The following is a 26,823-nucleotide window of genomic DNA, read 5'->3' on the forward strand; positions in this document are numbered from 1 at the left end:
CTGCAGAACATCGCTCTGTCCTCTCTACCTCCTCTTATAGTGCCATATACTGCAGATTATTACACCTCTGACCTCCCTGCAGAACATCGCTCTGTCCTCTCTACCTCCTCTTATAGTGCTATATACTGCAGATTATTACACCTCTGACCTCTCTACAGATCTGCAGAACACCGCTCTGTCCTCCCTACCTCCTCTTATACATATTGTTATATCCTGCAGATTATTACACCTCTGACCTCTCTGCAGAACATCGCTCTGTCCTCCCTACCTCCTCTTATACATATTGTTATATCCTGCAGATTATTACACCTCTGACCTCTCTGCAGAACATCGCTCTGTCCTCTCTACCTCCTCTTATATTGCTATATCCTGCAGATTATTACACCTCTGACCTCCCTGCAGAACATCGCTCTGTCCTCTCTACCTCCTCTTATACATATTGCTATATCCTGCAGATTATTACACCTCTGACCTCTCTACAGATCTGCAGCACATCGCTCTGTCCTCTCTACCTTCTCTTATAGTGCCATATACTGCAGATTATTACACCTCTGACCTCCCTGCAGAACATCGCTCTGTCCTCTCTACCTCCTCTTATAGTGCTATATACTGCAGATTATTACACCTCTGACCTCCCTGCAGAACATCGCTCTGTCCTCTCTACCTCCTCTTATAGTGCTATATACTGCAGATTATTACACCTCTGACCTCCCTGCAGAACATCGCTCTGTCCTCTCTACCTCCTCTTATACATATTGCTATATCCTTCAGATTATTACACCTGACCTCTCTACAGATCTGCAGAACATCGCTCTGTCCTCCCTACCTCCTCTTATACATATTGTTATATCCTGCAGATTATTACACCTCTGACCTCCCTGCAGAACATCGCTCTGTCCTCCCTACCTCCTCTTATACATATTGTTATATCCTGCAGATTATTACACCTCTGACCTCTCTGCAGAACATCGCTCTGTCCTCCCTACCTCCTCTTATACATATTGTTATATCCTGCAGATTATTACACCTCTGACCTCTCTGCAGAACATCGCTCTGTCCTCCCTACCTCCTCTTATACATAGTGCTATATCCTGCAGATTATTACACCTCTGACCTCTCTACAGATCTGCAGAACATCGCTCTGTCCTCTCTACCTCCTCTTATAGTGCTATATACTGCAGATTATTACACCTCTGACCTCCCTGCAGAACATCGCTCTGTCCACTCTACCTCCTCTTATACATAGTGCTATATCCTGCAGATTATTACACCTCTGACCTCTCTACAGATCTGCAGAACATCGCTCTGTCCTCCCTACCTCCTCTTATACATATTGTTATATCCTGCAGATTATTACACCTCTGACCTCCCAGCAGAACATCGCTCTGTCCTGTCTACCTCCTCTTATACATATTGCTATATCCTGCAGATTATTACACCTCTGACCTCTCTACAGATCTGCAGCACATCGCTCTGTCCTCTCTAGCTTCTCTTATAGTGCCATATACTGCAGATTATTACACCTCTGACCTCCCTGCAGAACATCGCTCTGTCCTCTCTACCTCCTCTTATACCTCCTCTTATAGTGCTATATACTACAGATTATTACACCTCTGACCTCCCTGCAGAACATCGCTCTGTCCTCTCTACCTCCTCTTATAGTGCTATATACTGCAGATTATTACACCTCTGACCTCCCTGCAGAACATCGCTCTGTCCTCTCTACCTCCTCTTATAGTGCTATATACTGCAGATTATTACACCTCTGACCTCCCTGCAGAACATCGCTCTGTCCTCTCTACCTCCTCTTATACATATTGCTATATCCTGCAGATTATTACACCTCTGACCTCTCTACAGATCTGCAGAACATCGCTCTGTCCTCCCTACCTCCTCTTATACATAGTGCTATATCCTGCAGATTATTACACCTCTGACCTCTCTACAGATCTGCAGAACATCGCTCTGTCCTCTCTACCTCCTCTTATAGTGCTATATACTGCATATTTTTACACCTCTGACCTCTCTACAGATCTGCAGAACATCGCTCTGTCCTCCCTACCTCCTCTTATACATATTGTTATATCCTGCAGATTACACCTCTGACCTCTCTGCAGAACATCGCTCTGTCCTCTCTACCTCCTCTTATACATATTGCTATATCCTGCAGATTATTACACCTCTGACCTCTCTACAGATCTGCAGAACATCGCTCTGTCCTCCCTACCTCCTCTTATACATATTGTTATATCCTGCAGATTACACCTCTGACCTCTCTGCAGAACATCGCTCTGTCCTCTCTACCTCCTCTTATACATATTGTTATATCCTGCAGATTTACACCTCTGACCTCTCTACAGATCTGCAGAACATCGCTCTGTCCTCTCTACCTCCTCTTAAAGTGCTATATACTGCAGATTATTACACCTCTGACCTCCCTGCAGAACATTGCTCTGTCCACTCTACCTCCTCTTATACATAGTGCTATATCCTGCAGATTATTACACCTCTGACCTCTCTACAGATCTGCAGAACATCGCTCTGTCCTCCCTACCTCCTCTTATACATATTGTTATATCCTGCAGATTATTACACCTCTGACCTCTCTGCAGAACATCGCTCTGTCCTCCCTACCTCCTCTTATACATATTGTTATATCCTGCAGATTATTACACCTCTGACCTCTCTGCAGAACATCGCTCTGTCCTCCCTACCTCCTATTATACATAGTGCTATATCCTGCAGATTATTACACCTCTGACCTCTCTGCAGAACATCGCTCTGTCCTCTCTACCTCCTCTTATATTGCTATATCCTGCAGATTATTACACCTCTGACCTCCCTGCAGAACATCGCTCTGTCCTCCCTACCTCCTCTTATACATATTGCTATATCCTTCAGATTATTACACCTCTGACCTCTCTACAGATCTGCAGAACATCGCTCTGTCCTGCCTACCTCCTCTTATACATATTGTTATATCCTGCAGATTATTACACCTCTGACCTCTCTGCAGAACATCGCTCTGTCCTCCCTACCTCCTCTTATACATATTGTTATATCCTGCAGATTATTACACCTCTGACCTCTCTGCAGAACATCGCTCTGTCCTCCCTACCTCCTCTTATACATATTGTTATATCCTGCAGATTATTACACCTCTGACCTCTCTGCAGAACATCGCTCTGTCCTCCCTACCTCCTATTATACATAGTGCTATATCCTGCAGATTATTACACCTCTGACCTCTCTGCAGAACATCGCTCTGTCCTCTCTACCTCCTCTTATATTGCTATATCCTGCAGATTATTACACCTCTGACCTCCCTGCAGAACATCGCTCTGTCCTCCCTACCTCCTCTTATACATAGTGCTATATCCTGCAGATTATTACACCTCTGACCTCTCTACAGATCTGCAGAACATCGCTCTGTCCTGCCTACCTCCTCTTATACATATTGTTATATCCTGCAGATTATTACACCTCTGACCTCTCTGCAGAACATCGCTCTGTCCTCCCTACCTCCTCTTATACATATTGTTATATCCTGCAGATTATTACACCTCTGACCTCTCTGCAGAACATCGCTCTGTCCTCCCTACCTCCTCTTATACATATTGTTATATCCTGCAGATTATTACACCTCTGACCTCTCTGCAGAACATCGCTCTGTCCTCCCTACCTCCTATTATACATAGTGCTATATCCTGCAGATTATAACACCTCTGACCTCTCTACAGATCTGCAGAACATCGCTCTGTCCTCTCTACCTCCTCTTATACATAGTGTTATATCCTGCAGATTATTACACCTCTGACCTCTCTGCAGAACATCGCTCTGTCCTCTCTACCTCCTCTTATAGTGCTATATACTGCAGATTATTACCTCTGACCTCCCTGCAGAACATCGCTCTGTCCTCTCTACCTCCTCTTATACATAGTGCTATATCTTGCAGATTATTACACCTCTGACCTCCCTGCAGACCATTGCTCTATCCTCTCTACCCCTTATACATGGTGCGATCTCCTGCAGATGATTGCACAGTTCTGAGTATTGGGGATAGTAGTGGGATTAGTGGCGGGCTCTCATCCTGTCCGGAGCTCGGGCACACATGGCGGTAATGCCCTCTGGCAGGTTGCGGCTGTGCCGGGCGCTGCTCCCGCTGGGTCTCTGATTTTTGGGACGATGTTCTGCGGTCGGACATTCTTGTTAACAAATGTGGCTCCTTCCATGTTGTGGTCAGTGGTGAAGACGCCGATCCTGCCCACAATGGAGAGAGGCGCCCCCACATGGCTGAGCTCAGGGGTCACCATTATAGCATGGTTATACTAAACCATCCAGGAGGGCAACAGAACAGTGAGTGCAGCTCTGGAGGATGAGACATGATGTAACAGCAGAATAGTGAGTGCAGCTGAGGAGGAGGAGAAATTATGTAAGAGCAGAATAGTGAGTGCAGCTCTGGAGGATAAGACATGATGTAACTGCAGAATAGTGAGTGCAGCTCTGGAGGATAAGACATGATGTAACAGCAGAATAGTGAGTGCAGCTCTGGAGGATAAGACATGATGTAACAGCAGAATAGTGAGTGCAGCTCTGGAGGATGAGACATGGTGTAACAGCAGAATAGTGAGTGCAGCTCTGGAGGATGAGATATGATGTAACAGCAGAATAGTGAGTGCAGCTCTGGAGGATGAAACATAACTCAGGACTGATGGGGGATCTGTATACGGTGTATACTCCTGTGTATATTATCCGCCCCCTCCCCCGCTGTGCTGTGTTTGGGGGTTTGTTACACTTGCAGGCTGTTCTCTCATTCTATAAATGGCCGCCAGGTTTCTTCCTCCTCGGGTCACACAGGATCCCATTGTATCCGGGGATCTCCCCAAATAGCCTGGCCGGGGGCAGAGATCCTGCGGCTGGAAAACTATCGCCTATTTATACCCTGATGGCGACCTCAGCCCTGCCCCAATGATACCTGAGCCCAGGCGCCCCTAGTGGTGATAGGGGGCACTACAGTAACCAGCCCTGCCCCAATGATACCTGAGCCCAGGCGCCCCTAGTGGTGATAGGGGGCACTACAGTAACCAGCCCTGCCCCAATGATACCTGAGCCCAGGCGCCCCTAGTGGTGATAGGGGGCACTACAGTAACCAGCCCTGCCCCAATGATACCTGAGCCCAGGTGCCCCTAGTGATGATAGGGGGCACTACAGTAACCAGCCCTGCCCCAATGATACCTGAGCCCAGGTGCCCCTAGTGGTGATAGGGGGCACTACAGTAACCAGCCCTGCCCCAATGATACCTGAGCCCAGGCGCCCCTAGTGGTGATAGGGGACACTACAGTAGCCAGCCCTGCCCCAATGATACCTGAGCCCAGGCGCCCCTAGTGGTGATAAGGGGCACTACAGTAACCAGCCCTGCCCCAATGATACCTGAGCCCAGGCGCCCCTAGTGGTGACAGGGGACACTACAGTAACCAGCCCTGCCCCAATGATACCTGAGCCCAGGCGCCCCTAGTGGTGACAGGGGACACTACAGTAGCCAGCCCTGCCCCAATGATACCTGAGCCCAGGCGCCCCTAGTGGTGAGGAGACCCTGCAGCGATATCACCCTGCAGCAGCGCCCCTAGTGGTGAGGTGACCCCGGCAGTGATATCATCCTGCAGCAGCACCCCTAGTGGTGAGGTGACCCCGGCAGTGATATCACCCTGCAGTAGCGCCCCTAGTGGTGAGGTGACCCCGGCAGTGATATCACCCTGCAGCAGCGCCCCTAGTGGTGAGGTGACCCCGGCAGTGATATCACCCTGCAGCAGCGCCCCTAGTGGTGAGGTGACCCCGGCAGTGATATCACCCTGCAGCAGCGCCCCTAGTGGTGAGGTGACCCCGGCAGTGATATTACCCTGGAGCAGCCCCCCTAGTGGTGAGGTGACCCCGGCAGTGATATTACCCTGGAGCAGCCCCCCTAGTGGTGAGGTGACCCTGGCAGTGATATCACCCTGCAGCAGCGCCCCTAGTGGTGAGGTGACCCCACAGTGATATCACCCTGGAGCAGCGCCCCCTGGTCAGGTAATCTTCCTTTGCGCCTCATTAGCGGTTTCAGCATTTTGCTTTTTATTATTTACAGAAATGAAATGTAAGAATAAAATCCTATAAATGTACAATCTTCTGCCCCCCAAATCCAGCGGGATCCCCAATAATCCAGGCCCTCCTCCTGCAAGGGATGTCATCCAGCTCCTCCACATCCCGTATCCTGGGAAAGCTGTTTGTGGGCCCTGGCGGAGGCGGCCATGTTGGAGGTGGCTGTGGACGGTCGTTATCGGGGTGTGGGGGGCTCGTCCAGTTCGCTCCTTAGTGGTTGTGGAATAGTCTTTGGTTTTTATCCTGTAAGTGACACAGAACCTGCTGCGGGGGAGGGGGGTCTCCGGACCTCCCTGGACGGTGTAGCAGAGCTGAGGTCCTCCGCAGACCGGTGTGGTGTGAGGTAGGAGGCCGGCGTGTGGGCGGCTCACAGGATCAGCCGCAGGGTGAGGGCGCTGCTCAGCAGGGTGAGGGAGGCCGTACTGTGCCCCGCGCCCCCCGACAGGCAATGATCCCGGTTCTGCCCCACGCAGGAGGCGTACGCCATGACATGCGGGATGTAGTTCTGCTCGTGGACGCCATGCAGCAAATGCGCCATTGGACCCTTGGCAAAAACGGCGACGTCTTCACCACCATGCGTTTCCTGGCGTAGCGGGACGGCGGACTGTGCTTGGTAGGAGGCCTCAGCTGAAAGAACATGGAGGCCGTGAGGATTCTCGCTGATACAGTGTAACAAACCCTCAGCTCTGACAAGCATTACGGGGGCTATCCCCAAAACATGGCGCAGGCCTTGCCTATACTCACTGTAATCCACAGTGGAGACGTTTTCACGTTTCCCGTCAACCACTTTGTATCCGGGGCCGTTGCCGTACAGGATGGACGTGAAGGGTTGCTGGTCAATGTCGCTCATTATTGGGGCCAAACCTGTTAATGGACAAGATGGTCACATGACTGATGGTAGAAGCTGCGTCCTGCTGGCCGTGTACCATGTGACGCGCTCATATAGAAATCCTCCCACTTACCAAAGATGGAGGTGCCGCGGTGCGTGTAGCCGCCAAACGTGAAGACGTGAGAGTGGTCGGCGGTGACTACGGTCAGCGTGTCATCCATGGACGTCATCTCTCCTGCCACACCTATAGCCAGGTCCATCTCCACCGCCTCGTGTAATGCCTGCTTGGCTTTCCCCTCGTGATGGCCGTGGTCGATACGTCCACCTGACGATGACACAGAAATTGTGACTGTGTGGCCCCCCGCAGCAGGGGGGGGGGCACAGGGGGGTAATATCTGGGGGGTCACTTACCCTCCACCAGCAAGAAGAAGCCTTCGGGGTTCTTCTTGAGGATGCTGATGGCCACTCTCACCATCTCGGGAAGGGAGGGCTCCGAAGTCTTGTTCCGCTCCAGCTCGTACATCATATCTCCCGGCTCAAACAGACCTAGAAATGAATGGCAGAAGGTCTTGTTATGGGGTTTAGGCAGCAAGGCGCCCCCTGTAGGCTGAGGATTATGTACTCACCCAACAGGTAGTCAACGTCCTGCGGCTTCAGGGCCATCAGCTGCTCCCGGTTCCAGACATAATGTGCGGCCTGTGGGTGGGAAAAACATGGAGGATGTGAATGACTGTTGTATAGTCAGCCCCTGAGCTCCCCCTAGTGGTGGCAGCAGGATGTGATGTACAGTCAGTATACAGTCAGTTCCTGAGCTGCTCCTAGTGGTGGCAGCAGGATATTATGTAGTCAGTATACAGTCAGCTCTTGAGCTCCCCCTAGCTCCCCCTAGTGGTGGCACCAGGATGTGATGATCTCCCTATCTTGTGTGTTCTAGGAGTGAAGATCTGTGACTTCCAGCAGGATGGAGTCCGGAGCAGCACCAGATGTGTTTTCTGACTTGTCTAAAGCAAGTAAGTCCCTGCATTCTGAGTTCTGCTCTTGGGGGCATGCTCATATGGGAGGGGCTGAGGATGTACTCTGTGGATTTAGGGGGTAGTGGAGTCTCCTATAAGGTGGGAGGACCCGCATTGTACCTTGTTCGGCTTTTTCTCCTTCCACACTTGGGTCAGGTTTAGTCCGTCCAGTCTTGAGCCGTTCGCCCTCTCATCTTTGGGGTACTCCACATCGGGGGTGTTCTTGGGGAACATGTACTTTCTGCCCCCGCCCATGATGACCTGTAATAAGTGATAATCGTGTCAGGTCTCACATGGCGTCTCCTTCTTTCAGTAAAAAAACTTCTGCTCCAGATTTGGATCCGTCCAGAACTGCACAAAAACGTAAGTGATAAATGTGCCCCCCCCCCCCTGCTCCCCGCCATGTATGTGCCCCCCCCTGCTCCCCGCCATGCATGTGCCCCCCCCTGCTCCCCGCCATGCATATGCCCCCCCTGCTCCCCGCCATGCATATGCCCCCCCTGCTCCCCGCCATGTATGTGCCCCCCCTGCTCGCCGCCATGTATGTGCCCCCCCTGCTCGCCGCCATGTATGTGCCCCCCCCTGCTCGCCGCCATGCATATGCCCCCCCCTGCTCCCCGCCATGCATGTGCCCCCCCTGCTCGCCGCCATGTATGTGCCCCCCCTGCTCGCCGCCATGTATGTGCCCCCCTGCTCGCCGCCATGTATGTGCCCCCCCTGCTCGCCGCCATGTATGTGCCCCCCCCCTGCTCGCCGCCATGTATGTGCCCCCCCTCCTGCTCCCCAACATATATGTGCCCCAGACTGTTACCTCGATGTTCGGTACGTTGTACATAAGCTGCCAGGCGATGTCCTTACATCCTTCCTCCACGGCTTCCTTGGGCATCTCGTAATCGGAGAACCAGTCGCGGTTGACGCAATGGGCATAGGCAGCGCTTGGGGTGGCATGGTTTACCCTGGTGGTGGTCACCACCCCCACAGACTTGCCTGGTGAATAACAAGGGTTAATGATTACTGATCGTACTGATCTGCTGGTGTCGTCTTCTCTGCAGTTCTGAAGCAGCAGGATCAGGATGAACAAAGTGTTACAGTACGTTCAGATGCCTGGCATGTAATGGGGGAGGGGATTATGGCGGGTCCTGTATGAGTGTTCAACCTGAACTACTGTCCCCAGCAATGTTCTAGAGTAATCCTCTTTAGTGGTCAGCTGAGTGACACCAATATGTCGGCCATCATAGCTCTATATTATATATACAGATGGGCTCATATCGTGTGTATAAAGGTATAAGGTTGGGGGGGAGTGTTGGCGCCTCCTGCTGGTGTCTGTGTCATCAGCCAACATGGCGGATCTATTGTCAGGATGTAAGCCTAGTCCGGATGCCGCTGTGCGCTCACCTGCGTCTTTGGCCCATTTAAGGATGGAGTCGACCTCGTTGCCCTTGGTGGTGTTACACTGACCTCGCACCGCGGCGGCGTTCACACCCACCGTCCCCTCGTTGGCCTTCACTCCGCACAGGTAGGCGGTGGCGGTGCCTGCGCTGTCTGGGACCTGTGCGTTGGTGTTATACGTCTGCAGGAAAAAAAGCGTCAGAGGGGGGAGACGTGACCCTAGTAGCCGGTGAGGGGAGTTCCCGTTGTTTGGTTTTGCAGTGTCATGCTGTAACAATGTGGCGGTGACCCCCCCCCCTCCCCCTCCATATTGTATAGAGCGGCCGCCATTGTCTGTGGATGTTTGATGTGCGGTAATAAAGGAGCCTCCACCTGCTTCGTCCCCGGCTCCAGGTGTCTGACCCTTCAGAAGCGGAGCGCCCCCTACCCCACCCTGCCCTTCGCTTTCTTCCTGTTCACTTGTGGGTTCTGGAGGGGTAAGGTGTTCAGGACCACCGCCTCCCAGGCTGCCCCTCCCCCCCAGGGCTGCTCGTCCTGTGGTTTCCTGCCCTGTGATGCCCAGAAGCTGCGGCCGCTGCCCACGGTCTGCCATCCTGGTCTCCGGCTCAGGACAAGTTCATGAAAAATCAGGAATGAAGAGAAGCTTTAATAAAACCGGAGACGTTGCTGCTAGATCCGGAGCTGGCGCGGAGGACGGGCGGGATGATGACCTAATAATCACCTGGATCCCTGGTGCCCATCACATGCCCAGACTATGCCCCCGTGTGTGATGTATATTAATAGTGCTGCCTTTAGTGTGTGTGGCCCCACCGGGCGCGCGGTGTGCGATGGTCCTGCCTGGCGCGCGGTGTGCGATGGTCCTGCCTGGCGCGCGGTGTGCGATGGTCCTGCCTGGCGCGCGGTGTGCGATGGTCCTGCCTGGCGCGCGGTGTGCGATGGTCCTGCCTGGCGCGCGGTGTGCGATGGTCCTGCCTGGCGCGCGGTGTGCGATGGTCCTGCCTGGCGCGCGGTGTGCGATGGTCCTGCCTGGCGCGCGGTGTGCGATGGTCCTGCCTGGCGCGCGGTGTGCGATGGTCCTGCCTGGCGCGCGGTGTGCGATGGTCCTGCCTGGCGCGCGGTGTGCGATGGTCCTGCCTGGCGCGCGGTGTGCGATGGTCCTGCCTGGCGCGCGGTGTGCGATGGTCCTGCCTGGCGCGCGGTGTGCGATGGTCCTGCCTGGCGCGCGGTGTGCGTGCTCCTGCCTGGCGCGCGGTGTGCGTGCTCCTGCCTGGCGCGCGGTGTGGGTGCTCCTGCCTGGCGCGCGGTGTGGGTGCTCCTGCCTGGCGCGCGGTGTGGGTGCTCCTGCCTGGCGCGCGGTGTGGGTGCTCCTGCCTGGCGCGCGGTGTGGGTGCTCCTGCCTGGCGCGCGGTGTGGGTGCTCCTGCCTGGCGCGCGGTGTGGGTGCTCCTGCCTGGCGCGCGGTGTGGGTGCTCCTGCCTGGCGCGCGGTGTGGGTGCTCCTGCCTGGCGCGCGGTGTGGGTGCTCCTGCCTGGCGCGCGGTGTGGGTGCTCCTGCCTGGCACTGTAACGCTCACCTTCGCTAGGGCGACAAATGGGAACTTGTCCATTTCCAGCATGGTCTCCTCTCCAGGTTTACCAGCGAGCTGTCCCTTTAAGATTCGTGTTGCTGTAACAGTGGGCACTCCCATACCTGTCATCCACAGAGAGGGGGTTGTTATTAAAGGGGTACTCTGGCAAAAAAAACTTTCAAATCAACTGGTGCCGGGAAGTTATATAGATTTGTAACTTACCTCTATGTAAAAATCTCTAGTCTTCCAGTCCTTATTAGCTGCTGTTTGTCCTGCAGGAAGTGGTGGATTCTCACCAGTCTGACACAGTGCTCTCTGCTGCCACCTCTGTCCATGTCAGGAACTGTCCAGAGCAGTAGAGGTTTTCTATGGGGATTTTGCTGCTGCTCTGGACAGTTCCTGACATGGACAGAGGTGGCAGCAGAGAGCACTGTGTCAGACTGGAGAGAAAACACCACTTCCTGCAGGACATATAGCAGCTGATAAGTACTGGAAGACCTTCGATTTTTTTTTTAAGTGTTACAAATCTGTATAACTTTCTGGCACTAGTTGATGTAAGTTTTTGCACGAGTACCCCTTTAAATGTCCTGGACCACCCCACCCCCCTGTGACATACACCCGGCTCTTACCATCCCCCAGGAACATGATGACGTTCTTGGCCCGGTTGGTGTTGAGCTGCTGCAGCTTCAGGGCTTCTCTCAGGGTCTCCTGGGCCTGACGCCGCCAGTAGTCGGGGTTCTTCTCGCGCTCTGATGGGGTGAGATGGCGTTACATGTCACATGCACAGATACTGTGGCCGCCTATGGAATTTTATTCCCCCCACTCAAGTCGCCTCCAGAGCTGCAATCACCATTCTGTTGGATGTCCTTGTGTATTGTGCGGTTAAAGGAATTATCCAGAATTAGATAGACATGGCTGCTTTCTTCTGGTAACAGTGCCACTCTTGTCGTCTCGTGGTATTGCAGCTCTGTTCCATTGAAGTGAATGGTGCTGAATTGTAATACCACACACAGCCTGAGGATGGGGGCGCTGTTCTTGCAAGTAAGTAGCTGCTTTTCTAATACTGGATAATCCCTTCAAGCTTCACTTGGTGGTTGGTCATGTTATCTCTCACCTGAGCTGTTAGGGTGGTATCACATGGGCCGATGGGGGCCCGATAATACCTGTAAACGAGCAGCGATCTACTAGATCGTCGCTCGTTTACTGGACCTATTACACGGCCGATAATCGTTAAACACGGGCTGCAGGGGCATCGTTACCGAAGTCCTTGCAGCCCTTGCTTAACTATATACATTACTTATCCACGCTCCAGGGCTGCTGCTGCGGTCTTCTCCCTGGGTCCTGTGCGCTCCAGCTTCAGAGTGGCCTGTCAGCTGACAGGCCGCTCAGCCAATCACAGGCCGGGACCGCCGGTCAGCTGACAGGCTACTCTGAAGCTGGAGCGCGCAGGACCCAGGGAGAAGAAGACCGCAGCAGCAGCCCTGGAACGTGGATAGGTAATGTATATCGTCAGTCACCGGCCGTGCACCGCGCCCGACACAAATAGGTCCAAACCTATATCAACGATCATCTGATAGCTGTCATCGGCTGATCGTTGTATTTATTACATGGAGCGATAATCGGCTGATCGTTCCGTGTAATAGTACTCTTAGGGTACAAACACACACGGCATATACGCTGCGTATTTACTGCTGCGATACGCAGCAGATTAGATCTAAATAACTGAACACAGCATCAAATCTGCTGCGTATCTGCTGCGTGTGTTTGTACCCTTAAGCAGCACTGCATGGTGGAACAGAGGAAAGAGCAGAACAGCTGCAGAAGATGAGACATGATGTAAGAGCAGAATAGTGAGTACAGCTCTGGAGGAGAAGACCTGATGTAACAGAATAGTGAGTGCAGCTCTGGAGGAGAAGACCTGATGTAACAGAATAGTGAGTGCAGCTCTGGAGGATGAGTCCTGATTAAAGATGAGCGAACCTGGAGCATGCTGGAGTCCATCCGAACCCGAACTTTCGGCATTTGATTAGCGGTGGCTGCTGAAGTTGGATAAAGCCCTAAGGCTATGTGGAAAACATGGATATAGTCATTGGCTGTATCCATGTTTTCCAGACAACCTTAGAGCTTTATCCAAGTTCAGCAGCCCCAGCTAATCAAATGCCGAACGTTCGGGTTCACTCATCTCTAAAGAGGAGAATAGTGAGTGCAGCTCGGGTGGATAAGACATTATGTAAGGGCAGAATAGTGAGTGCAGCTCTGGAGGAGGAGACATGATGTAACAGCAAAATAGTGAGTGCTGCTCTAGAGGATGAGACCTGATGTGAGGAGAATAGTGAATGCAGCTCTGGAGGATAAGACATGATGTAAGAGCAGAATAGTGAGTGCAGCTCTAGAGGATGAGACCTGATGTGAGAGGAGAATAGTGAATGCAGCTCTGGAGGATGAGAAATGATGTAACAGCAGAATAGTGAGTGCAGCTCTGGAGGGGACAGCAGTATAAGATATAATAACTCTGGATCAGCAAAGCATTTTCAGAGTAGTTAGCTGGCCTCCTCTTACCTGGGAATGTCTGTGCCATGCCCATCCTGATGACCAGCAGTAGCGCCCACCACCTCGGGTCCATCCTGTGCCCTCCTCACAGATCCACTGTCAGAAGAACTCCAGCACCTTGTGTGCAGCCCTGTGATCAGAGGAGAGTGAGCTCAGAGAGTGCGCAGGGGGGTAGAACCCTAAATAGAACCCCCGCCCTAAATATCCCCAAATATTCCTATAACTGCAGGCTGTGCTACCCCTGAACCACGGCCGCCGGCGGCAAACAGAGAAACCCCCGAACCCCTCAATTACCGAGCAGAATTACACATCAAAGGGAAAACGGCAAATCCCCATCACAGCAAACAGCTGGAAATAAAACCTGGCACGGCGAGGAGACAGAAGGTCAGAAGGAGGCGACATAGCGTACAAAGAGGCTGTTATACTGCCAGACAGCACCCCAAACACCTACACCACCGTCCTGTCTACAGGGGGCAGCATTATAGTATATTCCTGTATATAGGGGGCTGTATTATAGTAGTTATATCCCTGTATATAGGAGCAGTATTATAATAGTTATGTTCTTGTATATAGGAGCAGTATTATAGTAGTTATATTCCTGTATATAGGGGCAGTATTATAGTAGTTATATTCCTGTATATAGAAGGCAGTATTATAGTAGTTATATTCCTGTATATAGGAGCAGTATTATAGTAGTTATATCCCTGTATATAGGGGCAGTATTATAGTAGTTATATCCCTGTATATAGGGGCAGTATTATAGTAGTTATATCCCTGTATATAGGGGCAGTATTATAGTAGTTATATTCCTGTATATAGGAGCAGTATTATAGTAGTTATATTCCTGTATATAGGAGCAGTATTATAGTAGTTATATCCCTGTATATAGGGGCAGTATTATAGTAGTTATATCCCTGTATATAGGGGCAGTATTATAGTAGTTATATTCCTGTATATAGGAGCAGTATTATAGTAGTTATATTCCTGTATATAGGAGCAGTATTATAGTAGTTATATCCCTGTATATAGGAGCAGTATTATAGTAGTTATATTCCTGTATATAGGAGCAGTATTATAGTAGTTATATTCTATATAGGGGGCAGTATTATAGTAGTTATATTCTATATAGGGGGCAGTATTATAGTAGTTATATTCTTGTATATAGGAGCAGTATTATAGTAGTTATATTCCTGTATATAGGGGGCAGTATTATAGTAGTTATATTCCTGTATATAGGAGCAGTATTATAGTAGTATATTCCTGTATATAGGAGCAGTATTATAGTAGTTATATTCTTGTATATAGGGGCAGTATTATAGTAGTTATATTCTTGTATATAGGGGCAGTATTATAGTAGTTATAGTCTTGTATATAGGAGCAGTATTATAGTAGTTATATTCCTTTGTATAGGAGCAGTATTATAGCAGTTATATTCCTGTATATAGGAGCAGTATTATAGTAGTTATATTCCTGTGTATAGGAGCAGTATTATAGTAGTTATATTCCTGTATATAGGAGGCAGTATTATACTAGTTATATTCCTGTATATAGGAGCAGTATTATAGTAGTTATATCCCTGTATATAGGAGCAGTATTATAGTAGTTATATTCCTGTATATAGGGGGCAGTATTATAGTAGTTATAATCTTGGACACAGCAGTGTTTGGTTGGGTTCACATATGCGTTTGACCTTTTAATTGGTTTTAATTCAGGTCAGTTGTTTTCATCCAGTCCGTCTGCACAAGTTCTGTCTGTATAAATAAGGACTATGAGCAGAGCGGAGTGTACACATCTGTTTTTGTTTTTTTTCATTGACGTTGATGATGACAGATGTGAGGGAACGGGCCTCAGTTTCTCACTTTGAAAGTCATCCATTGAGTCCTATTTCTCTGTTGCCTAAATGGAGCAGAGAGTTAAACAAAAATGTGAGGCCGACCGTATATAGATAGTAGTAGTTATTATGCAGTAAATAAAGAGTTACATAGCAAACAGAGAAACCCCTCAATTACCGAGCAGATTAATAGATCAAGATACAGGAAGCAAATCCTGTTCACTGCAAACAGCTGAGAATAGAACCTGGCACAACCAGGAGACAAAAGGTCAGAAGGCGGCAACACCAGCGCACAAAGGGGCTCTTATACTGCCAGATAGTACCCCAAACACCTACACCACCGTCCTGTCCCGAGAGACCGAGGTGTATAATGGTCTATATAATGTTATACATAGAGGGCAGCAGTGGTAGTTATATCTAGGAATATGGTGGGGCAATATTATAGTAGGTATATTATGTTGCTGCCCTGGCAGGTGACCTAAGTCCACTATTCTTGCCTGTCTGTGCTCCCCCGATGTCGCCCTGCCTCCGGTCACTGACCGCCACGCTGTCCTATCGGTGATTTGTTGAGTGGGCTGTCACTGCAAAGATGAGTCTGTCTGAGAAGTGACGGTGAGAACGGGGACCCGAAGATTTAGCCGGAGACCGGAAGATGACGCAGGAGGACACAGTGCGGCGCGGAGAGGTAAGCATAGCCAGTCAATGTCCTGTGCCAGGGCAGCAAGGTATTAATTTCTGCAGAATACCCCTTTAAGAGGTCAGAGTATGCTTGTTGTGGGGTGAGGTGGGAGTGTTCATGACATAATTCTCATGGTCAAATACAGTAGAAGTATGGTATATTTGAGACCCCGTATTCTAGAAGTCATGGTGGGGCGTACTTTGCTCTTTTCGCAGAAGAAATTGTGGAATGCTCATAAATTCCACTTGGGCGATCAGATTACCCATAAAGAATAGAGACTTCTAGCCCATGGGGGCCCTCCATAACGGACAAGTGACAATAGAGGGCATCTCCGTGTCGATTGTTTGTGCATGAGAGCTTATATATTTGGGGAAAGCAGCAAAGACTGGAAATAAGGGGGGAAGAAAGGCAATGGGGTGTAGTAGGGGGCCGGGGATAGGGTCACACTCAACAACAATAGATACACGGCACCTAGGGTATGGCCGTTGGTGGAGAAGGTAGAGCCTGTATAAGGGCTCTTAGGTCCCATCTCCCACGGGGTCCAGTGACATCGGTCTTGGACATGTGACATAGAGCACTTATGTCGTTTTTTGGGTACATCGAGACAACTATGTGGGCACGGTCCAAGTGCCTTGCAAATTTCTGTTGACCAATGGTGGCCAGGTGGGAGAGATGGACTCCAGAAGTCCAGTTACCCGTGCCTTGTTTCTACACGAGCAGTTCTCGTCTTTCTTTTTTCTCGTAATGAGACCTCGCTGCAGTTTTGCAATGGCACTGACCAGCTTGGTTTCAGCCATATTCGTTCTGCCTCCCAACTCACTGATCTGAGCAGCATGGAGGTCTGCCCGATACTGTGCATAGGAGTCTACCAGCATGGCGCCTGGAGGTGCCTATATATCTGGTGCTAATATACTGGTTAACGCTACAGATTTGCATCTGATATTTAGACCAGGGATTGCCCAGTCGTCTTCTAGGTCTCCTGGTCCCTGTAGTTTGAAGGCAGTCAGCGAGCGTGTCTCACTTTCTACTGATCATTTTACTAGCAGCACCGGTCTTCTGGTGCTTACCCTCAAGGGTGTGCATCATGGTTCATACCGTACTTCTGCCAAGTGCGACACTGTGGCATCTGATGGGGGGTGTTGTTCCTAAAGTCTTGACATTAAAAAAAATTAACTTTGGGGGGGGTGTACCTATTCTCTTATAACTCTGTTCGGCTCAGTTTAGTCCTTTCTGTGTCCGTTTTTCTGTACTCCTCCTTCAGTATTGGGGGAATACCGACCCTCCATTCTTTACACTGCAGGTGACGGGCGAAGATGATATGGGATTGGTTGCATCATGTACGATGCTTCTCACCCCTATGATACGAGGTGTCTGGGTGTCCCTTTAAGCATCGCAGTAATACTGATCTCACCTTAAGGTGCCGGTTCCCTCCCCCTCCAGTGACTGTTGCCCCTCTGCTTGGTACTTACCCCGCCAGCCTGCAGGTGAAGTAGCAGAGACACGTCAGGACGATAAAAGCCACAATGGAGCAGATGATGGTGGTGAGGAGGATGTGCGTCTCATTGCTCAGTGCCATGATGAGGTGGGGGCACAATCTGCCTCCCTCTGCCCCTCACAGACCCCTAGGACAATGTGGTGGGCACCAGGAGATGCCGGGCGCAGAGCAGGCTCACTCAGCAGATTCCCGGATTTACTACGACCTGAGAAGATAATTCCCGAGGATTAAACCTCCCTGAGAGCAGTGACCGCTCCCTGCTGGGGCAACTGCAGGATGGCATCCTAGAGCGCCCTCTGCTGGACGCCTGGGGTAACTAGGGAAGAAGCATGCTGTGAAAGGGCAAGAAAGTCTCCCATGTATGAGCTCCACGGTGTAGAGCTGTGAGACTGTATCACATGTTACGGGATTAGGTACATGGCTCCGACTAACGAAAATCGCATCTTTTCAGCTGACCGCAAAATCATTGTTAATCGTTAAATAGATCTTTCGGTGTGTGTACACGTCCTAGGAGGAGTATGGTGAATACGAACGATCATAGTCTGTGAACGTAACTAACGACTACCGCTCCGTGTATTACAGTGAACGATTTTAGGTTTATGATCATTTATTTGGAGAAAATAAAACACTTTGTTCAACAGGAACCTTATATACAGCGGCTCAGCAGACTTCCTGATGGGATTAGATACACTGCTCAGCGGTCAGTATCGCACATGATGGGATTAGTTAACAGTACCTCAGAATATAGTATTACACAGGATAAGATTAGATACATGACCCTGCAAACTGTATGGCACCTTTATAGGATTAGATACAGCGGCTCAGAACACGGCTGAGTGAGAAATAAGTGTCCGGCTGCTCGGTATATAGTAGTGTCACTATGACTGTAGTAGTAATGATATATTGGTGGCGGTGTAATTCAGTATTATACTACTACGACTACTATTGGTGGTTGTGTGATTATTAGTGTAGATATTAGAGGGGTTGTGATTGCTGTATAAGTGTGACTATTGGTGGTCGTGTAGATATTAGGAGTGACTGTATTAGAGTTGTGGTTATAGTATTAGTATGACTATTGGTGGTCGTGTGATTAGTGTTATACTGTTAGTGTAGATATTGAAGGAGTGATTATTGTATTAGTATGACTTAGTGTTATACTATTAATGTAGATATTAGAGGAGTGATTGTATTAGAGGGGTTGTGGTTATAGTGTTAGTATGACTATTAGTGGTTGTGTGATAGTGTTATACTATTAGTGTAGATATTGAAGGAGTGATTATTGTATTAGTATGACTTAGTGGTTGTGTGATAGTGATATACTATTAATGTAGATATTAGAGGAGTGATTGTATTAGAGGGGTTGTGGTTATAGTGTTAGTATGACTATTAGTGGTTGTGTGATTATTAGTGTTATACTATTAGTGTAGCTATTAGAGGAGTGATTATTGTATTATGACTATTGGTGGTGGTGTGGTTGCTGTTACTATAATTATAGTGTCAGTGTTGTCATAATGATAGTATTGCTGCTGCTTGTATAATTAGTACTTGTTGGTAGTAGTCTGTTCTATTATCTGCTGTGGGAGGAGGAGACGGCACTGCACAGGATTCTTACAGCTCGGACCTGCAGTGTGAAACATGACCCCCCCCCCCCTTATATCCTCCCTGGGGTGGGACCCCAACTGTGAGGGTCTTTTGTGCTCCTCGGGCCCCTTTCTATGTCCTTGTTTTCCCCTATGTGCTTATAGGGGTTGTCCAGCAAAAATCTTTTTATTTCAAACCAACTGGTAGCAAAAAGTTATATACATTTGTAATTTACTTCTATTTAAAAATCTCAAGTCTTCCCGTACTTATGAGCTGCTGCATGTCCTGCAGGAAGTGGTATATTTTCCGTCTGAAACAGTGCTCTCTGCTGCCACCTCTGTCCATGTCAGGAACTGCCCAGAGCACCAAAGGTTTTCTATGAAAACTTGCTGCTGCTCTGGATAGTTTCTGTCTCGGACAGAGGTGGCAGCAGAGATCGCTTCTCAGCCTTTTGGCTAAGATCAGGTGTAGTATCTGTTCCTATCAGTTTAATCTGACGTGTCCCCTATCTGGGGACCATATATTAAATAGATTTTTAGAACAGGGGGATGGAAAAAGAGCTTGCTCTGTCCTCTCCAGGCATTGACCTGGTATTGCAGTGCTTCCAGGTTCAGTGCATAAAAAGGTGGCAGCAGAGAGCACTATGTCACTAAAAAGAAAACATTTCCTGCAGGACATACAGCAGCTTAGAAGTATGGGAAGACTTAAGAATTTTAAATAGAAATAAATTACAAATCTATATAACTTCCTGAAACCAGTTGATTTTAAAGAAACAGATTTTTGCTAGATAACCCCTTTAAGGCCACATTACACTGGACTGTTATATTGTTACATCGTTCAAATTTAAACAATAATGGTTTTATGTAAATCCAGGCAACAATCGAGAAATTGTTCATTCGTTTGGTGCTGACACCAAAATCATTGCTGATTGTTCGCTGTAATTCCACATCGTTCCTTCATCAGATGGAGTAACTGCGTAATTATTCCACATTATTCCTTCATTTGCCAGCATTAGATGGAGTAACTGCGTAATTATTTTACATCGTTCCTTCATTTGACTATTGTTTTGTGTAATATGGTTAACGATAAACTATCTTGTTTGCAATCGTTTATCAATAAAAGAATCTTTGTCTAAGGCCCTATTCACACATCCGCAATTGCAGACAGAGAATAGGATCAATGTATTTTAAGGCCCCAATTTCAGATCCATAGTTGTGTACAGCACCAGGATCTGTACCTCCACGGGCACACCAATAGAACCCTATGAGCTCCGTATTTTTGTGGATGTGATCCGTAAAAATACGGATCCGCAGATGAGGACTAGATTCTTATTAACCAGACGCCTTCATTTCTGCAGATCAGCAAAAATACGGATGCAATACAGATGGAAATATGCGGACTCAAATTTGCAGAGTGAAAAATCAGATATACAGCTCAGCAGAGTATCACACATGAGATTAGATACACAGTGCAGCAGGGGTTATCACACATGGTGAAATTAGATACCCATCCTAGACAGTAAAACACAATGGAAATTGATATGTTAGCGGGAAGTATCACACATGGCGGGATTAGATACATTTCTTAGCAGCGTGTAACACAATGATCAGATGTGCAGCTCAGAAGGCATTATCACACATGCTGGATTAGAAACAAGGCACAGCAGGGGTATCAGATAATGGGATTAGATACTTGGCTCAGGAGACAGTAATACATGATGGAAATGTTTACTGCTCAGCAGACTGTATCTCACAGTGGGATTAGCTACATGGCCCAGTAGTGTTGTGATCGGTCTCTGTGGCTCGTCTGTGCCGTGTCATGTCTGGTGGATTGTGATGGTCGCTTTGCGACGTCCACTCTCGGGTGGCAGCCATGTGTTCACCACTGACAGACGTGACTTGGCGCTGGCGGGTGACACCGGATTAAGTGATGAGGATCTGATTTACTACGTGGGTCCTACAGGGTGAACATGAGGCTGGGGGTGGTGGGTGAATTGGCTGGGGGTCTCATCTGGCACGGACTTGTCTCCCAGTATGAATTCTCTCTATTTTGACTCCCCCCCCCCTCCCCCATTGATTCCTCACATGGGGGCGGCCCCCAACACTGGGGTACCGTCATATGATGCCCCCTGCTTCCCCTCAAATGTGTGGTATCATCCATTGCATGTTAACCCACCACATGGAGAACATGGCAGGCTGGCGAGCTCCTGTCACTAGTAATATGACCCCCCACTACATCTGCTTCCTGTGGGAAGAATGGGGGGCCGCACTGTACAGCACAGGGATCACTGGAGGGGAATCAAGGGCTCTTTTTCCCTGTGAACAATCAATCACAGATGGTCCCCCACACAGGTTGTGTATTGGGGGGGGGGAGGGCATGTTAAGTCGGTAGAGCAGGAGACTCTTAATCTGTTAGGGGTCCGCTCCTCGTGTTGGGCGCCAAATTTTCAGCCATCTTCACTCCTCATACACAGATCTGTAATATGACGCCATAGCCTGCTCTATACCGTCCTGTACTCTGAGACAATACTGACAGCTGTATAACAGATGTGTATGGCAGCACCGCAGCTGGGAGAGACTATAGTACAGACGTCCTACAGCGACAGTCTGGGGACCCCTGTGCTGGGATACTATGGGTTAATTGATGGGCAGTGCCCCCTTTATTGAGCTTATTGGCCCTTTTGTGTTTCAGCTGGTAGACTCCTCACATCTCCCCTCTACCACAGCAGCCGGACACAGCGCCAAGTAGGTCAGCAGCGAAGCTGGGGCCGGTCACAGCGGGGGAGGGGCGGCTGTACCCCTCGGCTATTCAGCAAATTCACATGGAGGGGCTCCAGACAGAAACCACTGAAACTGGCCCATACTCTACAGCATATTATGGGAGGTTACATCAGTACTGGAGTGTTATAGGAGGAGCGGCTGATATCAGGGCTGGTGTGTTATAAACTCCAGAGATGATATATCGTATGGGACGGATATCAGCCGCTCCCGTTATAATGCTCCAGCACTGATATAACCTCCAGAGATTATATATCGTATGGGACTGATATCGGCCGCTCCCGTTATAATCCTCCAGCACTGATATAACCTCCAGAGATGATATATCGTATGGGACTGATATCAGCCGCTCCCGTTATAATCCTCCAGCACTGATATAACCTCCAGAGATGATATATCGTATGGGACTGATATCAGCCGCTCCCGTTATAATGCTCCAGCACTGATATAACCTCCAGAGACCTTGCGTCATACATGACGGCTCCTCTTGTTTCAGTAACGGAGTCTTTGCACTGTGTATATGGGACATTAGCGGTTTCTTTACTTCCTGTCACTCAGCTCACTGAAAACCACAGTCTGCCCCCGGGGAGACTCGACGCACAATCTTATAGGGACGTTCTCAGCCTCCCCGGGGGCCGACGGTGGTTTTCAGTGAGCTGAGTGACAGGAAGTATGGAAACCACACATACAGTGCGGAGGACCCTCTTATTACACTCCTGTACTGATATAAGAGAAGTCGTCACATAAGATGTGAGGTCTATTAGAACAGTCGATACTTTTATTACACTCCGGTAATAATATAACCTCCAGTCACATCTGGAGGGTCTCCGTGCTGTATATATGTGATGTACATTATCAGTTTCCTGTCACTCAGACCATAAAATGCCACAGTCAGGCCCAACAACGTCTTATAGTAAGATCCTCTGTTGCCCATAGCAACCAATCACAGCTCCGCTTTCACTTTACCTGAGCAGGTTATGAAGTAAACGCTGGGCTGTGATTGGTTGCTATGGCCACCAGGCAGAGTAACCTGTATTGTATTTTCTCCATTTTATGTTCTACCTGTGATCAAATTAGCCCCCCCCATGACCACCATTTGCTGTTGGTGGATGGGTGTCACAAGATCTCACACCTCCAGCAGGGGGCGGCCTGACACATCACCTGCCATTGTCTGGTCAGTTTGGCTTTAATCAGGTTTACTGACTAGACAATGGGAAATCCACCCAGTGTTGTGTTGGGGGCAGGATGTGTACAGATCTGCAGTTATAGGCGCAAACCCCCCAGATCTGTGCGTCATAATGTACCCGCGTATTACCCACCTCAGCATCACCCCCACATATAACAGTCCTCAAACATGGCATCGCTCACTCATATCAGGCCCAAGACATGGCATCAGACATAGCTGCATCCCCACATATGACAGCCCTCAGCCCTGGCAACAACTCTAACATAACAGCCCCCAGACTTTGCATTACCCCACATATACCAAATCCTCACCCTCTGCATCACCCCCCACATATAACAGTCCTCAAACATGGCATCACCCCCTCATATCACAGCCCCTAGCCCTGGCATCACCCCACATATACCAGACCCCCTACTCTGGCATCACCCCACACATACTGGACCCTTACCCTGGCATCACCCCCACATATAATAGTCCTCAGACATGGCATCACCCCCATATATAAGCCCTCAGACATAGCTGCATCCCCCCATATGACAGTCCCAACCCTGGCATCACCCGTCATAACAGCCCCTAGACATGGCATCACCCCCCCCACACACACACACACACATATATATATATATGTTGGCCCTCAGCCCTGGCATCACCCCTCATATCACAGCTCCAGCATCACCCCCCACATATATGGGAGCCCCTAGACATGGCAACACCCCCCCACATATATTGGCCCTCAGCCCTGGCATCACCCCTCATATCACAGCCCCAGCCCTGGCATCACCCCCCACATATATGGGAGCCCCCAGCCCTGGCATCACCCCCACACATATGGCAGCCCCTAGACATGGCATCACCCAACATATATGGGAGCCCCCAGCCCTGGCATCTCCCTCCCTGGCGCAGCTCCATCCATTCCTTCTCATCACTCCCAGCCTCTTACCTGCCTCCTCAGCTCCGAGTCTTGTGCAACTTTTGACTGAGAAGCTGAAGAAAAGTTCAAGGAGGGAAGAAGTTGGAGTTTTAGGACAACCCATTAAGATGCAAATCTGTGTCTCCTGCAGCTCCCAGCCCCTCACCCCCATCTCACACCCCCACCCCCTTATCCTTTCAGGCTGTGATATAAACAGGATTTCTTCCTCAATGAAGATGTTAACCCAGAAACTTCCTGGGGGGAGGGGGTCCCTCTGATCTGGGGTCACCCTGCCCTGCTGGAAGCAAATGGATTAGCAGATGTAGCAGAGTGGAATTTGTGGATTGTAGACTTGGGTGGGACTCCTAGGGCAGTAGAGCGGAGTATGGGTGGTGACCCTGGGGCTGATATGCTGTGCGGCCCTATAGTTCCACCTGTTGTCTTATCACCTCTTCAATTTATTCTCCATATGTGACATGTTCATTATACCTGCGTGTGACATCGTATTTATATACTGTGATGGCAGCGTACCTGGCAACATTTTATGTCCTTATAATGTGATGTTAGTGGGTGCCATGCCCTCTCCTGTGTTCCTGGGGGTGCGCCACCCCCACCCCTGGGGCACTATCCCCTCTCCTGTGATGAAGCTGGGGGGCACAACTACTCACTAGTATTCATACACTGCAGGGTTTTTCGGATTATGCCCTAAAATGTGCAAGAGTAAACGTATGGGGGAGGGGGGTGATCTGCGTCCTGACCGCTCACCACATCTGGTGACCCCTCCAAGTTAATGAGTTTTAGTTTTAGTTTTGTGGTCCGGTGGGTTTCTTTGCTCCGCCCTTCTGACCTTTGAGCCTTAGAGGATTGTGTAATGTAACATCGTGCAGAGAATGAATCTTGTCCTGGAGTTCAGGGGTTCACTTAGTTTTTACTCCCAGTGATGTCCAAGAAGGTACCGTGCTATTTCTACACAGTACTACCTAACTTTTTCATTGGCGCTGGGCACTATGAATAAATCCAGTAAGGGCACAGAGGGGACACGGTTACTGTGTGGGGCAGTATTGGGACCTTAAATATATCTGGCAGGTTCTGCAGAGAAGTCCTGGCTGAGAGAAGGCTTCATGACGGTCTAGGCCAGATAGAGATGATGCAAGAGGACTATCCCAGTCAGGGATGATTCCCCGAATGTCACTGGGTGTAACAGCATCATTATAGGACACTGCTGACGGTGCAATCTACCACCATGTGGCATATGATAACTCCGTGTATGTAGTTACCGTATGACGGGAAGATATTGTCACTAATTGTTTTCTTATGTTGGGAGATGAAAAACATTGTCTTCAGGACCCATATTACTCTAGTTATTTCACTGACTGGGACTGTGTGGACAGTGTCCCTATAGGCTAGGGGAAGCGGGACTGTGTGGGCCGTGTCCCTATAGGATAGGAGAAGCGGGACTCTGTGGCCGTGTCCCTATAGGCTAGGAGAAGCGGGACTGTGTGGGCCGTGTCCCTATAGGCTAGGAGAAGCGGGACTGTGTGGGCCGTGTCCCTATAGGCTAGGAGGAGCGGAACTGTTTCGGCCCTGTCCCTATAGGCTAGGAGGAGCGGAACTGTTCCGGCCCTGTCCCTATAGGCTAGGAGGAGCGGAACTATTCTGGCCCTGTCCCTATAGGATAGAAGGAGCGGAACTGTTCTGGCCCTGGCCCTATAGGATAGAAGGAGCGGAACTGTTCCGGCCCTGGCCCTATAGGATAGAAGGAGCGGAACTGTGTGGGCCGAGCCCCTATAGGATAGAAGGAGCGGAACTGTTCCGGCCCTGGCCCTATAGGATAGAAGGAGCGGAACTGTGTGGGCCGAGCCCCTATAGGATAGAAGGAGCGGAACTGTTCTGGCCCTGTCCCTATAGGATAGGAGGAGCGGGACTGTGCGCCCATAAAGTCTTCACTATCTGGTTTAACCAGTCGGTCGTATACATTGTAGGATTGAGGGGTTGGGTGGTTCTGGATTTTACTGGAAATGCCTATAAATCTGAAAGGATGATAAAGACTTAATTACTTATTAACCTCTTCTTCCCCCACATGACTTGTTAGGCACCATAAGTTCCCGGTTACGTCGTCGGTCAGGGCTGGAGCTGCGCAGTTGGCGCACGGTGGTCTCTCTAGTTGCAGGCTCCTTCCACCCTTTACCTGTGACTCTGGGTGACTTTACCACAGAGGTCGATCTATGATCCCATTGATGTCCGGGTCATCACACTGATCCACAGTGACTTCTATGTGCCCCGATGCCGCCGTACAGCTGCCATCACCTGATACCTGCCGGATTATGATAGAACTGCCCCCCCCCCCCCCCCCCTCACCAAATGTCCAATGTCACTCCCTCAATGCTCTATATATTAAACCAGGGTCGGCTCATCGCATGACTGGTCCAGGCCATAGAAGGGTTGAAGCAGCTTTGTTCCTGAGCTCGGACTTTACCCCACAGTGATGATTTACAGTGAGGTCGCCATGGCTCAACCGGTTTGAAGGCCCCGGACCCTGGTTCACACCTTGTTTTGTCTTTCATGGGCAGAGGTTTTGTTACTGTCCAGAGTCTTATTTACGGTGTCCTAGGCCCCGCATCGCTCCTGTGCGTATAGTCTTCAGTACTGGTATATCTGAGGTCGGACAATTGACAGATATAAAGCCCTTGCTGGGATGGGTCCTGCACTTCACACCACCGATCCCTCCATACGCTCTACCCTGGCTACAGTGATATGAGGAAGGTCAGATACGTTGCCACTAGCCATGTTGACTTACCTTGCTTCTCTGTATCTTGCTCTGGTTGGGTTGTGACAAAAATCACTTTATTAAAATTTCACTACAAGAACTAATGAGTACCGTG

General features: G+C 49.7%; 1 protein-coding gene and 1 non-coding gene across 4 annotated transcripts; one reads left to right on the plus strand and one right to left on the minus strand.

Annotated features, from left to right (window-relative positions):
• Positions 1-6,326: 6,326 nt before the first annotated feature.
• LOC138768885 (alkaline phosphatase-like) lies at positions 6,327-24,738 on the minus strand. 3 transcript variants are annotated; one of them, XM_069946907.1, is made up of 12 exons: positions 24,610-24,738; positions 13,492-13,612; positions 11,562-11,681; positions 10,939-11,054; positions 9,373-9,547; positions 8,789-8,964; positions 8,098-8,238; positions 7,591-7,660; positions 7,376-7,510; positions 7,098-7,289; positions 6,880-6,999; positions 6,327-6,762 (listed from the first exon to the last, which is right to left on the minus strand). In XM_069946907.1, exons 2-12 carry the CDS (start codon positions 13,553-13,555, stop codon positions 6,503-6,505), a joined length of 1,569 nt encoding a protein of 522 aa, XP_069803008.1. In that variant the 5' UTR covers positions 13,556-13,612; positions 24,610-24,738; the 3' UTR covers positions 6,327-6,502. The 3 variants fall into 3 exon arrangements, with proteins under 3 accessions (XP_069803008.1, XP_069803007.1, XP_069803009.1); XM_069946906.1 differs by lacking the exon at positions 24,610-24,738 and adding an exon at positions 23,972-24,021; XM_069946908.1 differs by lacking the exon at positions 24,610-24,738 and adding an exon at positions 23,976-24,009.
• LOC138770210 (U2 spliceosomal RNA) lies at positions 19,504-19,692 on the plus strand. The gene has a single exon (XR_011359447.1). It is a non-coding gene; the product is annotated as a U2 spliceosomal RNA (small nuclear RNA).
• Positions 24,739-26,823: the final 2,085 nt, after the last annotated feature.

This window comes from Dendropsophus ebraccatus, chromosome 12 (genome assembly GCF_027789765.1).
Source record: "Dendropsophus ebraccatus isolate aDenEbr1 chromosome 12, aDenEbr1.pat, whole genome shotgun sequence".
Taxonomy (NCBI): domain Eukaryota; kingdom Metazoa; phylum Chordata; class Amphibia; order Anura; family Hylidae; genus Dendropsophus; species Dendropsophus ebraccatus.

Coding starts and splice junctions, on each gene's coding strand:
- LOC138768885 (XM_069946907.1), bottom strand. CDS start 13,555: ATGGACCCGAGGTGGTGGGCGCTACTGCTGGTCATCAGGATGGGCATG. Junction 8,239..8,788: donor ACAACGTACCGAACATCGAG/GTAACAGTCTGG, acceptor CACTTATTACAG/GTCATCATGGGCGGGGGCAG. Junction 6,763..6,879: donor CGTCTCCACTGTGGATTACA/GTGAGTATAGGC, acceptor ATGTTCTTTCAG/CTGAGGCCTCCTACCAAGCA.